The 20,890-nt window shown below is 43.1% G+C and overlaps 2 protein-coding genes across 2 annotated transcripts; both read right to left on the bottom strand.

Annotated features, from left to right (window-relative positions):
• Positions 1-99: 99 nt before the first annotated feature.
• Positions 100-3,871, bottom strand: LOC132202174 (genetic suppressor element 1-like). Its single transcript, XM_059628915.1, has 5 exons — positions 3,167-3,871; positions 2,453-2,804; positions 2,169-2,399; positions 1,626-2,015; positions 100-1,443 (listed from the first exon to the last, which is right to left on the bottom strand). Exons 1-5 carry the CDS (start codon positions 3,521-3,523, stop codon positions 1,244-1,246), a joined length of 1,530 nt encoding a protein of 509 aa, XP_059484898.1. The 5' UTR covers positions 3,524-3,871; the 3' UTR covers positions 100-1,243.
• On the bottom strand, positions 3,871-20,542 carry LOC132202173 (uncharacterized). Its single transcript, XM_059628914.1, has 8 exons — positions 20,403-20,542; positions 17,556-19,850; positions 16,855-17,094; positions 16,143-16,278; positions 5,439-5,681; positions 5,230-5,384; positions 4,621-5,108; positions 3,871-4,028 (listed from the first exon to the last, which is right to left on the bottom strand). The coding sequence occupies exons 2-8, from the start codon at positions 19,704-19,706 to the stop codon at positions 3,878-3,880; spliced, it is 3,564 nt and encodes a 1,187-aa protein (XP_059484897.1). The 5' UTR covers positions 19,707-19,850; positions 20,403-20,542; the 3' UTR covers positions 3,871-3,877.
• Positions 20,543-20,890: the final 348 nt, after the last annotated feature.

Here is a 20,890-nt window from a genome sequence, read left to right as displayed (position 1 = left end):
AAAAATTTGATGAATGAATTTGTTTAAATCATAATTTTTTTTTTGCTGTCAGCAAATTGCTGCTGGGCTGGAAGTTAAATTGATTAAAAAGCAAGATAATTTAGATTTGCCTTTCAACTTCATTTATTCAATGTTTTCTGGGTATCCTCAAAAAATGCCCATCACAAAACATGCTCCTTACACAGGTCGTCTAAAATGCTACAGCTTTTGTAAAGTACAAATATTACAAAGATATTTATTTGTTACAAACATACAATAAAATACACGCACGCAGTGTATGATGAAAAACAGGATTAACAGCCATACAAGATTTCGTTTTGTCAAAATAAACAAATAATTATTTCGAAACAAAAAACGATTTCGATGCAAACCAAGTAGGTTGTTTGTTTTTGTTTTTTTAATTACAAAATCCTTCAAAAAGAATCAATCCGGATAAGATCACTTCATGAATCAGCTTGCATGTTGAGGAATATTACATGACATGATATGGCCTCTGATTTCCGATGGTTCCACTTATTCGAACACAACAAAATAAGATGAACGCCACTTGTTTCTTTCTTACATTAAAAAAAACCTAAAAACACTTTGGATTTGCTGCTCAAGTAGTTGCGAGCAAAGGAAATCGAACAAAACTAATCATTCGAAAAAAGGCTGGGGGCGGGTGGGGTTGGTAACAGATATTATTTTGCCTAATATCACTTAAATGTTGAAGGAATGTGCGCTAAGCCAGCAAAACTCAATTACTTGTGTGTCAGTTAATTGTAAAATTAGGCAAAGACAACTGCAAATACAATTTTTTTCGTTCAAGGTAATTAAAAAAGAGAATTCCCTGGACTAGTGAAGCATCTCTCCTCAAGAAATTCTTAGAAAAAAAAGAACAAACTCAGCAAGTTAGAACAAAACTGCAGTTCATTTTCTACGGAAAAAGCTACTTTGTCATGAAACAGTTTGTTACTCGAGTTAAAAATAAATACAGAAACTTCAGCGTGGTGGGATTCCTCGTTACTCGCTTGGAATGTCTTTGACAGAAGAAAATTTCTACACACACCGAACAAAACAAAAATTGAATAACATACGCAAGAGAGGATTTATTTAATTTAAATTTTTCTCTATCTTGATGCGCTGGTTGCCATGAGAGGAAAGAATAGGAAAAATAGTTAACGGAAAATTAATTTTTAACTTCTTCTTTCTCTATTAATGTATCACAGCTTTGCTCCTGCCCGTGTGTAGTTGAGTGGTGGTGCTACCTTAATTTATGAAGACACGAGTTCAGTTGGTCCAGCGCCGACTGGATCTGGTGGCGCTCAAATTCGTGCATGTTCTTGCGAGCCACAAGTTCGCGCAATCGAGTGTCCAGCTGCTCGGCCTTTTGTCGACCCTCCATCAGCTGCTGGTGCATCTGCTGGCACTGCTCACGAAGCACAGTAGCCTCCAAAGAGCACTCTGAAAACAAAAGGGACAAAGAAGTAAATATTTGATATTTATTTAAAACACAAACAAACATCCTTAAATTTGAAGATCTCATCAAAGATGATTGAGAATTAGAAATTACAATACATAACATGGCTATTTTATTTTAAGAGCTAATTTTCTAAAAATGAAGAAATTGATTTCCATAAACTGACCATTAGAGTACTTTTGGTACGCCTCCATCACTTCTTCAATTCCAGTCCACTTTGGCACCTTTGTGGGCACCTCAATCTCCTCCTCGTCACTGCTGCTAGCTCGTCGCTGGGCAACGGGAAGCAAACAGGACAGTTTGGACACCGAAGGGCGCATGACCCCGTTGTTGACGGGTGAAATGGGTCGGGAGGGCCGAGGAACCAGGAGTTGGCTGCTTGGGCTGCACATTTTGCTCAGTCTGCTCTTGGAGGGCGGCGCTTTTGGTAGGGACGCTTCTTCCGCAGTCGCCTCTTTCTTCAACTGGTTCTGCTGACTCGTGTACAAGACCACTGCATTGATGCTCTTGCGGCGAACCCTTTCGGAAAGAATCTGCTGCCATGAAGCCTCTCGTTCTGTTATAAAAGAATTATTTTCATAATTATTATTATTTATTTATTTATTTTTATTTTATTTTTCTTTCAAAAAACAAGCCATGAAAATAAAGTAAAGACCTAGATTTTGGAAATAATTATGCCGATTGGGCTGGACAGGTTGTCAAAACTAACCTGCTCTTTTAGCTGGTGTGATTGGCTCCAAATTTAAGTAGCGGAGGAAGCAGATTTTTGAGTTGTAATCAGACGATTTGTTCAGTATGTCTGGGGAGCCGCAAGGGTAGGGCAACTCGGGTGGTGGAGGACTGACCTCTTCAGGTTCTTCCTCTACCACCTCCAAAGGCAACGAACTGTACTCTTCCCAGTGTCTTATGAAACGTCTCTCGCATTTGGCCAATTCAAGATCTGAATTTTAAAACAATAATAAAAATAGTTTAAAATCAACATTTATTACAAACCGTTTCTTTTCGCCAACGTGGTGAGGCCAAACATCTGAAGGAAGTGCAGTTTTTGAGGCGTTATTTCCAGCTTGCAGGGCGGACCCTTGGTCAAGAGGAGATGCTGCTGTCGCCAGCTGCCAGTCTCTCCATCAGAGTCCCAGTCTTGTTCCGAGTCAGACGAGCCTGTCGACACTGAAGACGCAAAAATGCTGTTGCCATTGAGAAGCAGACCAGCTGGGAGGTGATTTTGCCGCTCCTCGGCCTGCACAGGCACTCCACCGTTCATCTTCATTCGACGGTCTCTACGGCGCTTTTCCGCCAAATCCAGTTTGCTGGTCACGGGCACTTGTTCACAAATGTCATTTGTAAGCTGCAATACAAAATGAATGAAAAATAAAGTTTTTCTTTCTTAATATTAAAATTATTTTTCAATTTAAAATGACTTAGTTTTGTTTTCATTAATTAAGAAAGAGCAGGTTTTATTCAAATTGCAATAAAGTACTATTTGAGAATAACTTAATCAAAAATCCAAAAATTAGGATCCATAGCGGAGAATTAATTTCATTTTAGTTAAGTTTTAACTGTAATGAAATGCAATTAAATATTGCCTTCAAATATTTGTGTAAAAAGTTGTACTTTCTTAAATTTTTTTCAACAAGACAAGTTAATCTTTTCGAGACGTATTTTTTGTCTAATTTAGATACAAATCTACCCTGAGAAAGGTGAGCATACTTTTTGTGCTAGGAGGTTCCTGTGGAAGTGGTTGTGGCTGGCAGCGGCTGATTCCTTGACTGCGGCCATGACCTTGGCCTTGTTGGGCACGTTGAGCACGGCTGTGATGGTTTCTGTTCGCTGTGGCAGGGGCTGCGGGGGAGGCTTTTCTTCCTGGAGCGGCGGCGCCGCCTGAGGCTGTTGATTCGGGGACTGAGGCACAAAAGGAACACAAAGTGGAACTGACGGTGACAAAGACGAGGTAGGTAACAAGTGTTTGGGAGCAGCGTCCACGCAGAGCAGTGATTTCTCGCTGCCGTGCCTCGCTTGCTCATGTTGGGCCAGGGAAAGAGCTGCTTGGGATGGCGAGGATTGCATTCCAGCAGGCGGGGTGTGCGAGTTGCGCAAGGCGACAGTGACGGGCGGAGCCGCCGACAGTGACTTTGGCTGGAATGAGTCCTCGAAGGGTCGCACAAAGGTGGGCGGGGCGGCCTCTTTCGGTAGGGGCTGCTTCTCTGGCTGACTAGAGGCAGGATGCTGTGGGGGCGGCAATCTGGTCGGAGGCACCGCAGTTGACGACTGGGCGATTGTGGTCGCCGTCGGGGTTGGGATCGAAGACGGGGAAATTACAGGGGGCTGCTCTTTCTTAGCGGCCGGCTCGGTGACGCCTGGCCCCTTCCTGGCGGGAACAAGCGAGCACAGCGCGGGTCTGTGGACGCTGCTCTCCCAATGTCAGTCGCGCGCACTCGCGGCCGACGACTCGCGCTGCTTCTGCTCGTGTCTCTCGGCACGTTTTTCGCGCTCGCGGTTCTGCGCGCGCTCCTTCTCCGCCTGCTCCTTTTCCTCCTCCCGCAACCGCCGCTGCTCTTCCTCCAACTTGAATCTGAAAAAGGAAATTTTGTCAGACATGCGTCTGAAGAAAAAATAATCACAGTAATACAAGTTTCTTTTGCAGCACTTATCCGGAATTGGTAACCCAAAAATTATATACGAAAAACCATGCTTTGTGATATTCATCATCGAGTGACATTAAAAGCTGAGATTTGCAAATAAAATGCAAATTTTAAAGGGAAAAACAGGAAAAGCTTAAAATATAAAAAAATGCCCTTATTTTTTTTTTTAATAAAAAAAGAAGCTGATTGACAATAAAGCACATAAAAGGGCTGAATTACAAGAAGCTGCCAAGGCTCGATTTTAGTATTGATCCTACAAGAGAATGATGGTTTTGATGAATATGATGACAAGTCTCCACCTTATTCAGAACACTTCTTTGATTAATTCATCTTGTTGATAATTGTAGGAAATGTAAATCTTCGGTAAGCTTAAAATTTTTCACTAAAGCCTTTCAAAAATGTTCATTTATTATGGCAGTTAATATAATCAGTTGTTAGCTTTCAATTTAGATTTTAGATTTTGAAAAATAATTTATGTTTCATTGTTTCCATCACCCTTCATTGCTATTACATCGTTTTTACCTTTCGTGCATGGCTGCTGTCGCCGAGGCAGGATTCATCATTGAGAGTTGTATTTCCGGAGAATACCTCAGTCCGTACAAGGGGTAAGTAGGCAAACCTGGGGTTGGCAGGAACATAGGGGGCCTCAGCATGCCACACCGTTCCAAATACAGCTGGTCTTCCAGGCGGTAAGGCAAGTGTGGTGGCGGAGGATACAGGCCTGGGTGGTGGTACGGAGCGGCATAGGCAGCGGCCATTGCTGGGTCGATGCCAAAGGGAGGCGCCATGCGGGCCATGTCCTCCGGCCGGTACGGCTGGAAGCCACTGGTGAGCAGGTCTTCTGCCCTGTTTGGAAGGGCAGACGCTGCCGACACATTTGGGTCCTGAGCTCGGAACAAGGGAGGGGGAGGCACTTCATCGGGGCGTGACAAGGAAGGAGTGATTGAAGTGGGGGCTGAGGTAGAAGTCACTGCTGGAGCTCGGTGTGGCGGACCCAATTCAGAGAGATGCTGAAAATAATTTAAATATTATTTAACATTATTTCCTTTAAAGTGTAGCTCCAAAATAAAAAATCAAAGTTGAATTAATAATTTAATAAATAGTGAGCAATTTGATTTTTTGTTAATTTACCTTGCGCTGGTCATGATTGAGATGTGGACTGGGCTGCCTGCTATTGCTATTGACAGGTCCAGGAGATGGTTGGCTGCTTCCCCTGACCAAAGGTGGAGGACCAGAGCGCTTCGGAGACACTTGTCGGGACGATTCAGAGTTTTCTGATTCCCTTTCTGAAAGTTTTGTTAAGTCAAAACAACGTCTTTATTTAATTTGAACTGACAAACCGTTGGCAGGGATGGCCTGCTTGGCTAGATTCCTTAAAGCTGCTGCAAAGGAGCGACCTCCGGTGCCACCGCTGGGCGGCTGGGACACTTGCGAAGTCTGCGCCTGGTGGGCGCTCAAGGCGAGTGCTCCGGTGAGGGGCGGTGGCGCCGAGCCGCTGCCGCTTCGGTGCTTGCCACCTGGTGGAAGACCTGGGGGTGGCGTGGGGTTAGGTCCTTTGCTGCCTCCAGAGTTGCTTGGAAGACCTGCGAACACAAAAATCACGAATTGTAACTAATTCAACACAAGAAAATAAATGAGGAGGAAAATTGGATCAAAGTGGTGTTAATTTTGAATCAAATTTTAAAAGCATGATCCAATTTTTTTCTTTCTGACAAAACTTAATTTATGTTGTAATAATCTGTTCTTTTAATGATCAAATTAATCAATAAACACTAGTGAACTAAAATTGTCATATATTTTATTGTAATTTAAATTATTTGTCTTTTTTTTTTAAATAATGCTGTGTATTTAAAAAATTAGGAATGCGTCCTATCTGCAGTTTATTAAAATATTAATCACCGCAAGTAAAAGCTCGTCATCCATCAAAAGGGAATTTATTTGATACAGAAATCTAGAGATATCAAAATCAGACAGCAAGTTAGCCATGGGATACAACAAAAGTACAAATCGATTTGGGGCTGATCGTGGGTGAGAGTGCTCGAGTCGTTGGCCTGCTGTACAATCGAGAGATGCGTCGTCAGATTGGCTTCGGAGGGCGGCACCGAAAAATTAATCATGGTCCGATCGAATTGCGCGGCTGCACGCGGCGAAGAAAAATTAATCGAGAGCGACACAGGAGGGGTGCAATAAAAGGAGGAAGCTCGCGTTTAAAGGCCGGCTAAACAAGCGCATGTGTGTTTGAGGTGCGAAAGAGAGAGACAACGTCACGTCCTGGGGTGAATTTCCGAAAGGGTCACTAGCTCGACAGGAAGTGGAGGAGGATGCAGCTGCCTGTGCTGTGTCTCGCGCGCTCCGTGAAAAAGCTGCTGCTTTATTTTATCTCGCCACTTAGATCACGCACCAGAAATAGAAAAATTATTTAGCCGCTGCGATTTTACTGCCGACGCCGCGCAAGACCGGGTGCTCGAGACTCGTCCAACGTGTTTTTCCAGCCGTGCGCTCGTCGAGGGCCATTTTGCCTCTGCACTGCAACACCCGGCAAAAACGGCGCCTGCTGATACATCCCGAAATTCCAGGAGACAATAAATTGAACCCAGACCTTTTGTTTGAAAAAATTCACAACATAATATGTATTTATTAGGAAATTTCACAGTTTCAATTAGTTTATATAGTTGAATTTAAAAGTTGTGCATTTCAAATTGTTAAAAATCACCATGTAAGATTGCAAGGGGAATTTTTTTTTACTATAAAAAATTTTGTTCAATTTATTTGCAAAATTTTTAAGTTTAAAATGTTTACACACAAATTTATTATTATTTTAAAATTCTGAGCTTTCTCTTTCAGACAAAATTTATAACTAAAAGAGAAGGAAGTTCCAGACAGTTGCGGCGTGAAATTGTGTTATTTTTTTATAAATATTCTCTGGGCAGACTGGGGCCGCAAAGATCAGCTACGGTGTCGCTCAGTTTTTATGTAATGAGGATGACGCCGGGGCCAAGGGCCGATTGCCCTGGTCGGGGATCTCCGACCCGACCCCTGACCCGGTGTCGAGCGCAAGTGGAAACCTTTCCGTTTAGGGTTCGCGTCACATGCAGCCAGGCTGCGAGTGTTGCCGGCCGGTTGACCCTTTGGTTAATCAATGCGGATGAATAATGCTTGGGCATTAATGTGCACGACGAGTTGACCTCTTCCTCTCTCTCGTCAATCGGGTTTATTTACTTGAGGGACACACAATAACAACAGCGGCTGCTATATTCGATTCGAGCGCATTAACCAAGAAAATTTGCAGCTGAGAAGCGAGTGGAAGTCGAGAGCGTGGTAAAAACTTGTCGTGTTTCTTATGAGAGGAAAAGCCAGACGGGTTGAATTAATTCTAAGAAACGTCCAAAAAGGAAAGATTAATTATTCCAATTTTAACAAAATGAAACTGATTCTATTTAAATTATGAATTGAAGCAAATATAAACATGATTTGAAATATATAAAAATAATATTGAATGAAATTGTCCTAAAATATGGTTATGATTTACAAGTTTTCAAAAATTCAATTTATTTGGGAATTTAAAATAGTTTTCTATCCTTCATTTTTTTCATTCTTTTTTAATACCCTTTGAAAGTTACAAAGATATTTTGTAAATATGCGATTCTTAGCTCAAAAATCCATATAGTTCTTTCACTTTTTGGTTCATTTCTACCTTTGCAATAAATTTTAAATTGTAAAGTTTAATAAAAAAAAACTTTGAAGGAACTTTTGAAGGAATTGTGAAGCATGCCCAAGAGGTCACCGCAGACTTTGCTAGCGCATCCTTCACCTCCTTTGTCAAAAGAAGGTCGGCAAACCCGTGCACGAGACGTTGCAGTGCACCCTTAAAATCCCTCGGCCGGTGGCGTTAAACGCAATCAAAGCGGCTAATCCAGCGCAACAAATCTCCGTCGGCAAGAAAGGAGCGGCGGCGTGTGTAACACTTTGGTCGGCAGTGAGAGATGGGCTCGGCATCAACACTAATTTGCGCGAACGGAGCAACAAATTAGCCCTCAAGTATGCTCGCTCGGCTGCTCGCTCAGCCTGAAGATTAAGAAGCTGTGCAAGTTGCCCTCCGCCGTTTTAGAGCAACCCAAACACACGCGCCAGGCTCGATGGGCCTGCTAATGCTGATTTATTTTGCCGAGTGACGGCTGAGGGGAGCTTATTCGGCGCACACACATTTTCATTTCGGAGCTAAATATGTCGCTACTCACTCTGGAAAGAGCGTCTGGCTTTTACCAGCCGACGTAAATTTCTGTTAAAAGTGAAAAATCGGGAGCACTAAATTCTGGTTTGCAAAAGGAAATTTAAAATAAGTATATTTTCAGAAAAGTTTTTAATGAGAACATAATATCTATACCAGAAAAATAGCAACAGTGAGGCTTTTGATTAATAAATATTAATTTATAAGGCAATATTAAATTTTCTCTATAGCATTAATTTGCAGATGTCAATTCCAAGAAGATATGATAAAAAAAATTGATTTTATTGGGACAACGTTTTCTTTTATTATCATTAAAAACTTTTTATTATGGGAATTTCCTAAAATGTTGTTTTTTCTCAAAATTGGCGCGACCAAAATTGAAAAAAATTTCACATCAATTCACAGTTTGAGGAAGATAATATCTTAATAGTCAATATGCATTTTTTTTTTTAATATTTCCATCAAAAGTTGGAATCTTTATTACCATAACATTTAGGTAGGGTTTTGAGCCCTTTTTTTGAGCTTGCGGAAGGCAAGTTCCAATCTCATAACAATTTGGGTATTTTTTATTTTATTTATTTTAATATTCTTTCCTCACTTTCATCTCAATAAAATTATTATGTTTCATTTTTAATCCAAGAAAGGAAACTTGAAATTCTTTGAATAATTACGTTTATATTAATATAATTTTAGTTTCTCTTTTTCACTTTAGGTCTTTAATTGGAATTCCGCAAAGAGACCCCTTTTTAACTTTGGCCATTTCCGTTTGAAATGTTGAAAGAGAGCATTTGGGGTGAACTTTTGATACTGGCCATTTTCCAGATTATTTGCAGCCGAGCCGGAGAGAGCATTTTGCCAGGCCGTTTCTTTTTGTCTGGCTTTTCGCCGGCAGCACGCGCACTACTTGATGTCGGTCGGTCGGATGGTCTCGGGCGCACTTGATATTGTGATTGTGTTTCAAGAGCGACGGCACCCTTGCTGCTTTTTAACGGCATATCTGCGTGTGACGTAACGCCGGGTATCTATGGTAACCAGCATCTTCGCCACGCCTCCACCCCTTGCACGCTCTTATCCGCAGATTTGATGCGAAGACGCATACCTCGATCTCTTTCTCTCTCGCCACGTACGCCTGCTGATGGACCTCGAATTACGCTAGGCCGATTTACAGACGAGAACACTTGCTCGGTGCAAAGAGATGTCGCGGAAGGAAGCGGCGAATTATGCGCCGCGTGTTCATCGATTTTGCGCCGCCAAACACTCTCGCATATGTTGCTCGCTCGCTCTCGTCGCAATGAGAATTCGCCCCTAACTTTCGCGAGCCCGGAATTCTTCGGCTCAAGAGGGCGAGAGAATCAAAGGATTAGACGAAAGGGTGAAAGAAGCGGGCGCTTTTTCTTAAAGAGCTTGGGATGGTTTAAGCTGAAGAATTTAGGAGTTTCATTCTCCAAGTTAAACGGAAAAGATAAATATCTAAAAGGTCCTGTCAGAGACAGCAAATTGTAAACAAGTTGTTAAAATTTAGATGTCAATCCAGAATTAAAATAAAGAGATTTATTTGAAATTTCTTTAAAATTGAATATTTTTATATAGATCTTTTTGATCACGAACTAGCAATCTTTTTGAATTTTTATTAAAAATTAAAATTTGATAAGATTAATTAATTTGATTTCTGCTTTGACCGTTGTGTTGTTTTTTGTTGATGCCAAATTTAATGTATCAATTTAGAAATAAGCGATGCAAAAACAATTTAAAAAAAGCAAATCCTCTAGAATATATGCATATAGGTTTTTTTTTAATAAAGTAAGACAAAGAAACGCTTATTATATTAAACTTTGACACTCCCAATCAATTTGAAAATGGGCTGTGTTTGTGCGCGTCCCGAGTTTTAACGCAATTAGGCGTTGACCTGTTAGAATGCAGGTCCGAAGCGCGGCGGCCAGGAACAAAAACGCTTGGCTGCGGATTAGCGAGCGGGCGTGAAAAATCGCTCCGGCCTTGCCCTCTGGTGCTCGAGTCAGCCAAAGGCGGGGTGCGAACGAGTGGAGTCGGAAGGGCGCTTTTATTATTAATAAATCGGAAACAATCGTGTGCGGTCGGTGCGAGATGAAAGCGGGACGGCGACGACGCGTGATCGCGCCGCCGAGCAGACAGCAGGTCGATATAAAAGCGACCGACACCGCACGCCAAACTGCCGACGGCACGCGCGCGGAAAATTGTCTCTTTTTTTCGCTTTCTCGCACTGCCCTTGCCGAAGCGATCGTCGGTGGAGGGAGGGAGGAGATTTATTTGCCGAGATCACACGGGGTGGCGACTTTGAAGCCAAAAGACCAAGTGGTGCGCCGCTGCTTCTCAAGTGTGGCCGCCGCTCACGGGCAAATACGCTAACATACGGTGCTGGTGCTTCTCCCCGTATATACATGAGCCGTGCACACCCGCCCTAGCTCACCGACGATATTTATCTATAATCTCCATTGTGAGCCGCGGGGTAATTAGCGGAGGCAAACACACACACGACGCTCTCCATTTGTTCTGCATTGATTTCGCATTATCACATTGTATCAAAATTATATATATTGGAACAAAGCTGAATTTATGCAATATTTCAAATTTTCCAAAACATGATTAATTATTTCATTGACACAAAAATTTTCAAGAAGTTAGAAATTTAATAATAATAAAAAAAGTAATTATTTCAAAAATTCTGATGAAATTTTTGCACATGCATGAAAAGACATGAAGAACTAGAAATACTGTTGAAATAAAGAAATAACGTGTCTTTTGACAAGATAGAGCAAAGATAAAAGCAGATATGTAGATTTTGCCTTTTCCTTGTATCTATGCAGCGCGCAAAACATAAAAATTTTAATATTCAAGAAAACCTTTTGGTTTATAGTTTTAATTTAAACCCACGATCTTGATGGTAAAGTCGATTTCAATACAAATCAAAATGAGTTCAAAAGTGAAAGAATCTTGTTAAATTTGTTAGTGTGAGTGTTTATGGTTTTTTTTTTTGCATTTTTTTGTGTGGAGTTGTCCTGTGTTTGCATAGTTAAGTGTATTCCAGTTTCTGTTATAATTTTTCAAAAGAAATCTCTAAGTGGATTCAGAAACTGTGAGAGAAAACCAATGCTCGGAAAACAAATTAAAATGTCCAAATTTCAAATTTTGATTGGAAATTTTAATTCTTTTCAAAACAGATTCGGATTTCTGTTTCCAAAATAATTAAATTTTCTTTTTATCACTAAAAAATTAATACAAACAGCAACACCCTGAACATGACTAAAATTTCTAATTAAATGTTGAAATTTTAAATCGTTTTCTGAGCATTGGTTTTCTTGCTCAATTTCTGAATTCCGAATAAATGTTAAAATTTCCATTGAAGAGAATCATTCTAAAAATTTAATCAGCTGATATAATATGCCTACTAACCTTAATTTCTTTTATCTAATAATATAATATAATTTTTAGTTTTTTATACATTTAATCATTTAAATATTTCTTGACCACTAAAGGAGCTCAGTCAAAATATGAATCAAATTTCGATTGAAATTTGAAAAGTTAAAAAAAATCCATAAGATTTGAAGCTATGAAAAGCTAAACAAATGAAATTATCTCCAGTTAATTAAATTCTGCTTCTGCTTGGCTGTACATAATCGTTTAGTGCTATATATGCGATTATACTGCGCCAAATTAATTACGCGCCCCACCGTCGCCGCAGCGAAAGCCAAAGTTTCAATTTGCGCGATCCGTCGCATCAATTAGCATACGTAATTCGGCGTGCATTATATAATCGGCGGCGGCTCGGTGACGTTCAATCCCGTCCGTTGGCACGGGACTAACTTTCCCTAATCCTCGCGGTAATAATCCCGATTCCGGCCGAACCCAGTCGGGGGTGCGGCGGCGGCTCGAGAGGGGTGCAGGGGTCACTTTGTATTCAGCGCGACGCACGCAGTTGATTCAGCCTGCTCGATTCCCACCCTCGCACAATAATTATACATACAGAGAGCGAGCGAAACACACAAGCTCGTTTGTGAAATTTCACGAGGGGCGAATTGGCGAGCCGGTCTGGCCAGGGATAATTCGTTTAAACCCGGCGTGCGAAGAGACGCCGGTGTCAAGCCACCGGAATGGACGGAAAAAATGGGCCGGTGCAAAACAAAAACACGGGTGCCGATAAAGGGAAGATGGAAAGGGTGTCGGGTTTCGAGGGGGAGTAGCGCGGCGGCGGCGGCGGCGTCGTGGGGCTTGAAATTGCACACTTGAGCGGCAGTCACTGCGGCTGTGTGATAACAGATCAGGCGGAGCGCGCGCCAGACTGCTCGCCTGCCCTGCTGCTGTTGTGTCTACAGCACCCGAGAGCAAGAAGACGAACGTGCAGCTGCACTCATTAATTGAGACACAGCGCAAGCAAAGTACATTCGTGGGGCTGTCGCGGTTTCTGCTCGGGATTGCTTCCTTCCTACCGTCTCACAATGCCATGAGTTGCACAAAATTGCGGAATAATTCAAGTTTCAAAGTTTTATAAAATCAACCGCATTTTCAAGAGTTTCAATTTTTTTATTATAAAGAAATAAAAATAAAAGTTGATAAAAGGCGATTGAATATTTTGCAAGTACTGATGCAATTTAATTTGATATTTAAAGGTGAATTAATTTTCACTCTGTATAATTGCAATATTTATTTCCGCAAGTTTTAAAACAATACTTTCTCGTTGTGTATTGTTTTTAATATTGATTCTGACTTCATATTAATTCATAAATTATAGTTTCTGGACAGTTAATTTTAATAATAGTTGCGAATTTATAAGGTATACAACAACTGCTCAGTCAGCTTGATTGACTTTAAAATTGAGAATTAATTAAACTCAAAACCTTCAAAGGTACATTTGTCGCAGGCGTGTTATTTACCTGGGTAGTAGAAGAGCGACGAGGGAGAGGGCGCCGCCGTGGGGGACGGCAGGTGCCCTGCGTGCTGGGGGTGGCCTCCGCCGCCGCCGCCTCCACCGTTGGTGACCCCGAGGAGGTGCTGGTAGTGCGCCGCCGGGGGCGCGTGGTGGTGCGGCAAAAGGGGCAGCGGAGGGGGTGGAGGCAGCGGTCCGCCCGCAGAGTGGTGGTAGCTGCGGCGGTATTCCATCCCCCGCACCAGGCTCACCCTTGTTCTGGCCGTAGTCGCTCTCTCGGTGAAGCTCCTACGTGTACTCGCTGCTAGGGGTGCACCATTTTCACTGGTCAAAAGCGACGAGGCTGCGGCGAGGATCGCGCGCGAATCGATCGCACCGACGATGTTGCACCCTGGCACATGCTCCGCAGGTCGCTTTGGCTCTCGGGGGCGGCGCTCGGGGGCGGCGATGCAGGCGAACGTGCGACGGCTCTCGCTCTCTCGAGTACTAACGCGGCGCGGGCGACCCACCGACTATGGCTTGTGAAGAGACCGACCGACCGACGGGACTGCCACCTGGAGGGGCGGACGGCGGCTCGCTTTGGGGTGAAGCGGCTGGCAGCCAGTCAAGCAACCCTTATGTAAACTATACGGCGAGGTTGCCAAACTCCACCCCACCGACAAAAAATCAATGCTAAAAAGCTGCTTTTAACAGGGGCAGGGTGAGAATGTGGCGAAAAGAACAAGCCCGCTCTGCTCATCCTCTCTCCGCACGTATCTCTCTTAGCGCCGCTTGTACGTTTCGGCACACGCTCGAGTCTTCGACTCTGGGGTCGTTTTAAACATGATCCTGACAGTCACTTCCTTCAACGTGAAGTTGACAAGTTGTCTCAACATGGCCATTATGTATTCATAGATGTTTTTAAATTCAAAATTTAAGCACATTGTAACTGAAAATATTTACTATTATTGTAGTTTATTTTTCTACATTGTTTACATTCAATTGTTGAAAACAATTCAATTTATTTAAAAAAAGTATTGATTGATTACTTTTTTTAATTATTAAAACATGGAATAAATTTATTTAAAAATCATGTTCGATAAAAAAATCTAATTTGGTATCCTTGTCTAAATTCAGATTGAAATATATTTTGTTTTATTTATAGATTATTTGTTTGCCTTTTTAACCACGGGTGACTTTTCTTGGTTGTACCAAGACGTTAGTTTGATTGTCTCTAATAAAATTTATGTTGCATCTTGCTTTTGATTGATAAGTTGAAGTAATAAATTCAAGCAGACAAATTTTCTTATTAAAATCAATTATATCTTATGGATTTTACTTGCGTAAAATTGTGAAAAATTATACTGTTTACATTAAATGTCATGTCAGCTCATAAAAAATTGAATTTTGTAATCTTTGAGCACACAGTTTGTATACATCAGTATTCATTTCTGACTTTTAAATAATCTTGTAAAAATTATTATTTTTTTAAAAACATTTTCATGATTCGCCGTTATTTGTTAGAAAATCTTCAGAAAATCTGTTTTCAAAAATCGGATTTTTTTGTTTTTAGTTCTGATATCAGTAAAATATAAATATCTGAAAATAATACTAAATCAAAATAAAGAAACATTGGTTTTTCACATTTAATATGTCTATACTTAGATTGAATGAGAGTAAAAATTCAAACGTCTGTGAAGTTTTCAGATATTTTCTTTCTCAGCGCCTAGCCTTTCTAATTGTAAGGTCGACACACTAAATTGCCACAGCCGACAAAGTTAACTGCTCTTTTAAATCTTCACTAATAATTAAAATAAAAATTAATTGCGAAAAAAAATTACAAACCCTTCTTTCTGGTATTCTTTTATGAAAGCATATCTCTTGGAAGAGAATTCTCGGAGACTACAATTTATTTTATGGATTAATTATGAGGCAAATGACGTTGCTCTATTAATGGCGATTTTTGGTGCGAGTGCATTTCGGTAAGGGTCATTGGTCAATGCAGCTCAATGCTCCGCCAATAACCCTTATCAGCTTGCAATCTTCAACGGGGCAATGAATTATTTTCTGACTAATAATTTTCAGTATAATGCTCATTACTGACAAATAAATTTAGGACAAATATACATAAATGCGTTTCCGATACATAAAAACTGTTGTTCTGATAAATTATATCTGATGAATATTTTCGAGCAAAAATTTTGGATGTCTTCTTTTTATAAATAAAGGTTTCCCATTTCAATTGTTATCACAAAGCATCGTGATTTGTGACAGTTAGTAAGATTAATTAGCATATTTTTCTGAGAATTATAAAACTCATAAAACAATTATCGATTATGAATATAAATCAGCTCACGAGCTCGGAATTCTTTAATCCCTTCTTCATTTGACAACGCCGGTATCTATTGAGCGGCTTGGCGAACATCGCGCCGGTGTTCATGCTCAACGTTCATGCAATTTCAAAAGTGATTGATTAAAAGCTCGGGCTGATTGACGCCCGATAACAAGAGAGGCGCGTCTCTCACTCACCGCGCCGTAATGACAAATTAATAAATTGGGAGCGATGCACGTACGGGTAAACACGAGATGCATACAAATATGGACAGGCAGGCACTCAGCGTGTGAAGCAGGCGCAGTGGATTAGCCGCGGCCAATAATCTGGTGCACCAGAGTTCACTCTCTGGTGCTATCATTTTGATGCCTCGCCAAACATGGCAGGGCAGATAAAGGGCGAGCAGCAAACCAGTTTTTTCTCTCTCTCTCTCTTGATTTTATCACCAAGAAATCGCGTTCGGAATTTGTATGCAAGCGGCGAGTTACACATCAATCGAATGAAAAAAATAACCCAACCAGTCAACCCGCTTTTTATCTCTCTCATATTTCCAGAAAGATTTGCTGCTGTCGAGGGAGAGGGTGAAAAATAGCAATTCCTCTTACCTTGGTGTGCTGCTCCTGGCGATGGCGCTTCCCCTCGATCAGGTCGAGATCCAGTTTTGCGCTGTTCTTGCTTGTTGTTGCAGTTTTTCCTGCTTCCTCTCTCCGACGTTCTCGACAGCCCACCAGAGGCAGGAACCTGAGCAGAAATTTTGTTTAAATTTTTATTGCACCGGCCAAAAAATAAATATTTAATTTAAACAAGCTTTGTGACCTTTAAAACTCCAGTATAAAAATAAAGGTCAAGCTAAAAAAAAACTGAATCTAATTTTTTTAAAGGCAAATCAAAACCTATAGATAATTTACCAAAATTCCATAAAGATTGATTTTACGAAATAACTCTACACACAAAAATTATGAAAAATCACTCTTAACTAAAAAATTAACAAGATTAATTTTAAAATCTATTTTGTTTCCATTTACAAATAATGCCATAGTAAAAGCCTAGCCAGGTCAATAAATTTACAGCTTCAAAATTAAATTATTCGAAATGTTTTAGATTTTAATTTCAATTCTTTTTTTATTAATAATTTATCTAATTTTTATTTCGTATAACGTTCAGGAAGAATCTTTGCTTCAAAATTCCACATTCCCTTCTCACATTAAATATTTGCTTTCGAAATTAATCTACAATCAGTCCCTGTGGTCGTCACTCGGGGACGGATCTTTTCCCACCCGCACTTTAGTGTTTTGTTGCTTCATGTCATAAACTCACCAATTTTTCAGATCTCTCTCCTGACGGCAATCGCGCCACGGCCGCCTCAGGACTGTCCTCTGGGGGCGGCGGCTGCGAAATCCAATTGTACTCGCGCTTCTCAACGGGCAGACCCCATCTCTCATACTCGTGTGACTGCGTCCTGAGGGTTTCGTAACAGTCTAGGCACACAACAGCAAAGTCGCCGTTTTCCAGCAGTAGGCTATCCGGCTGTCTATGGTAACGTAGGAAAGGAAAGTCCTGCAAAATAAAGAGCACACGATGGGTGCATCGTTAATTCACTTTCTCCTCAACAAACACAACGGTAAAAAGTAGAGTGCAATTGTGCAGCACTCTTTGATTTAAAAAATAAGCTCTTTATAATAAATTATAAATAAAATAATGAGAATAAAATAAATTCAACAGACAAAAACTGCAGTTTTATAATGTGTTACCGAATCAAAATAAATTGACATAACTTTTGCAATCAATCTATTATTATTGCATAATATTAAAATATTACGTTCAAATGTAATATTAAATATAAATTCATTTTAAATTTTGACGTATCTTTAAAAAAAAAAATATGTAAAAAAATTGTAAATATTGATTCCTCACTTACAATCATTAAATATACAATTTTTTTTTTTACATTAATTTGCCATCAGAAATTAAATTATTATCGACTTTTTCTTTTTATAATTGAGAAGTTTATAATATACCTTGACTGGTAAGGCGCGAACCCTCTTTCTGTAGGTCATGATGCCGCAAACGTAGCATCGGTAGTCGTGAGTATTGTACGTCCGGTGGTGCGGGTCGGTGGGCCGCTCGGCGCCCTCGTAAGCCCGCCACTGCGCGATCATGGTGTGGTAGCAAAAGGTGCAGACGAGGGCCGAGCCGTCCTCCTTGAGCTGCTCTGCGTTGGCTGGCGAGTTGTGCTGCAGCAGGGACGGAAAGAAGGGCGCGTTTCGACCCTGGGGGTGGCTGTACAACACCCTGGCAAAGGTAAAGTCCGAGTGGAGGCCGCACAAAAAGCAGTAAATGGAACTGCTGGCGGTGCGGTAGTTGGGGCCGGCGGGTTCGAGGGTGGGCGCCGGCGACCCCGGGGGCGGCATTTGCCGCCCCGGCGACCTCGTTCGCGCCACATACGCCAGCGGCGGCGTCTTGGCGTGCGGCGGACACGGCGACACCCCTCTGGACGCGTACCCGCTCCTGGAATTTGAGTCCTGCTGCGGGACGCTGGGCGCAGGACTCGGAGCCGGACTGCTCCGTGCGGAGCCTGGACGTCCCGAGCTGGCCCTCGTGGACGGCGGCCGCGTCACCATGGCCGTCGGGATGTCGTAGAAACGCTGCTCTAGAGGAACTCGGTCGTTTTCGTAGCTCTCCCACTGCAGGGTGAGGTGGTTGACGCACAGCGAACACGCCAGCACGCGGCCGTGCGAGTCCATGCACGAGTTTTCCGACGCCCTGGCCACCCCCCGCAGACAGGGAAAGTGCATCGCGTGGCTGTTCATGCCCTCCGAGCAGGTGGAGAGCCACTTCATGTGGTCTTTAGGAAAGGGCTGTTGGCAGATGTAGCAGTGATAGTTTTGTCCGTCCTGCCCGGAACTGTCTTGGCGTTGAAACGACTCGGGCTGCGGAGTTGGTTTGCGTCTCTGCGGGTCCTTCTTAAGGTCGTACGGCCGGAAACGGATGTCCGAGGACGTGGACGAGGCCGTCTCGCTGGGCTTCTCGGCGGGACGTTCGCCGCCAAAGACTTCGTGCTTCTGAGGAACAGATTTGTAACAAATTGAACAAACCTGGACCATGCCCTGAGGGGATATCGGACTTGCTCCAGGCGGAGGTTTGATGTTGCATATGAACGGAAAGTAGGATTCGTTTTCGGGGTTCGGACAGCAGTAGAGCAGTCGGAGGGAAGACGACGGATACTCGAGGGCGCACGTGTAGCAGATGAAGGTGGTGGTGTCCAGGGCGGGCGTGTGTCTCTTCCTGAGCATGTAATTGCGCTCGGTGTGAGGAACCGACTTGCTCTGGTAGGTGTGCCACTGCTGCACAAGGTGTCTGTGGCAAGCCTCGCACGCCTGGACGCGCCCCCCAGGGTCCATGGGCCTCGACTTGCTTGGTCGAGGGTGCAGCATTAAACTGGGGTAGAAAGGGCAGCCGGCGATGGGTTTTGCGTAGATGTTGTTCAGAGAGCCCTTTTTGTACTCGTCCCCGCACACGTAGCAGACTTCGGTGGTGGCGTTTTTGTCCGGCATGCTGAGGTCGAGGATTCCGGGGCCCTCTTGGGCTGGGGTCACTGGCTGGGGCGGCTGAGTGTTGTAGGCCACCAGCCCGAGGTCTGAGTTTCGACTCGAGGAATCTCGCGAGTTCCTCAAATCGAGGGCGGCGTCGTCGTTTTTGGGTTGGTGGTTGTTGGTCGGCGGAACGCTCGGAGGGGCAGTGGGCACCGAGGGCGGGTCTCTGGAGCCCCTGGGCTGATCGTTCTGCTGGAGGCCCAGGACCTGTGCGGCGTATTCGCCCTGCATGATCATTTCGGCGCCGGTGAAGGGTCCGTTGTCGACGCGTTTCAGCCAGTAGAGGCGTTTGGTGTGCGGCGTCTTTTCCCGCTCGTGGCAGTCCCACTGCTGCATGAGGAACGAGTAGCAGAGGAAGCAGGCCCGGACGGTGCCCTCAGAGCCGGACGGGCCCTCGCTGCCAGCAGGGGGCTCGTGGCTCTCGAGGAAGGGAAAGTAGGGCTCCGATTCGTGCGGCTTGGACCGAAGAGGGTACTCGGCGGTGCCGTTGTTGCCGCACACAAAGCAAACGGCCGCCCTGCTTGCCAGCGGCTGGAACATTGCCTCGCTCGAGTCCTTCTTGATATACATGTCCATGCTGTGCACACACTAACTGCCGCTAACAAACGCACTGACGCTCATCAGGAGGAGGAACTTGACGCACTGCTCGAACCAGATGCCGCCGGTGACTAGACCTGCTGCTGCTGCTCCTTCCCGAGACATTTTGTTGGCATCTCGCCTCTGAAATACAAAACGAAATCAATAAAAATGCTTCAAAATTTTCTGATAATAAAAACAAAAGAAATGTCGGACCAGATCAAGTTAACATAACAACCGAATCGCCGTGGTAAGCAAATTCAGCAAATTGGAGCTCTCAAACCGATTTGACTCGCAAATATTTTCCACGCGAATTGAGCTCAAAATGCAAATGGGATAAACAAGAGCAATATTGTCTCCAGCCATGAATTTATACACATTGAAGAAAGAGTAAGCAGGGCTAGTCGACGAGTGACCGCTTTTTTCGAAAGAGATGCAGGCGATTGGAACTAAAAAGCCCTTTTCGGCCGCCACCTCGGACGCGCCTAAGGAGGCGTCCGGACAAGCCGAAGACGACGGGGGCCCTGCCGAGGGCCGTGGAAAGCGAATCGAGAGCAATATGGCAAACAAACACACCACTTTCGACACTACTTTCTCGTCGTTATCTAAACCAAACCAAACTTGATCCATCCAGCACCTGCCAACGCCGATGTGGCGCCGCCAACGCGGCGCCAGTCGGCCCGACAAGCAAATTACCTGATTCAAAGGAGGACCGGAAAATTTTCAAAGGGGCTGGCGAGGGATTAAATAGTGAAAGCAGAACCAATTCCACTTCCAACGAGCCGTAGTTGAGTGAATACGTCCATACATCAGCATGTCGCCATGATGAAACTCACGTCTGAAGTGGCCAAATGCTTCAGATTCGCGCCCAGAGGTGGCGTCGCAAGTCCACGTTTGCACCTGGGTGAAAGTGCTCGACCGCACCGAAATTGCATTTTGGCGCGCATGGCCGCGTGCCTAGCTTATATGATCAGCAATACACAATACTATTTCGGCTTTTTTTGCTAATTTATTCAAAGATATATGTTAGAAATTTTATGATAACACGCAAACTTGTACGACTATTAATTTTTATTTTCAGAAATTAATTTATTTAATTGTTTTAAATTAATTTCATATTTCTTTCAATTTTCCGCTCTAAATGTTATTTCTGAGCAATGTATAATTATAACTTCCGTGAGTAC

Source organism: Neocloeon triangulifer, unplaced genomic scaffold, assembly GCF_031216515.1.
Source record: "Neocloeon triangulifer isolate White Clay Creek 2 clone unplaced genomic scaffold, ASM3121651v1 ptg000015l, whole genome shotgun sequence".
Lineage (NCBI taxonomy): Eukaryota > Metazoa > Arthropoda > Insecta > Ephemeroptera > Baetidae > Neocloeon > Neocloeon triangulifer.
The sequence above is the reverse complement of the archived record's forward strand: the minus strand, read 5'-3'. Positions and strand labels throughout refer to the sequence as shown.

Excerpts from the sequence above, each read along its gene's own strand:
- LOC132202174 (XM_059628915.1), bottom strand. The coding sequence starts at position 3,523 with ATGCAATCCTCGCCATCCCAAGCAGCTCTTTCCCTGGCCCAACATGAG. Across the intron at positions 2,016-2,168 it reads CACACCAGCTAAAAGAGCAG|AACGAGAGGCTTCATGGCAG; the intron begins GTTAGTTTTGAC and ends CTTTTATAACAG. Across the intron at positions 1,444-1,625 it reads GTACCAAAAGTACTCTAATG|AGTGCTCTTTGGAGGCTACT; the intron begins GTCAGTTTATGG and ends TTTTGTTTTCAG.
- LOC132202173 (XM_059628914.1), bottom strand. The coding sequence starts at position 19,706 with ATGGACATGTATATCAAGAAGGACTCGAGCGAGGCAATGTTCCAGCCG. Across the intron at positions 5,682-16,142 it reads GCCAGGAGCAGCACACCAAG|GTCTTCCAAGCAACTCTGGA; the intron begins GTAAGAGGAATT and ends TTGTGTTCGCAG. Across the intron at positions 5,109-5,229 it reads TCAATCATGACCAGCGCAAG|CATCTCTCTGAATTGGGTCC; the intron begins GTAAATTAACAA and ends AATTATTTTCAG.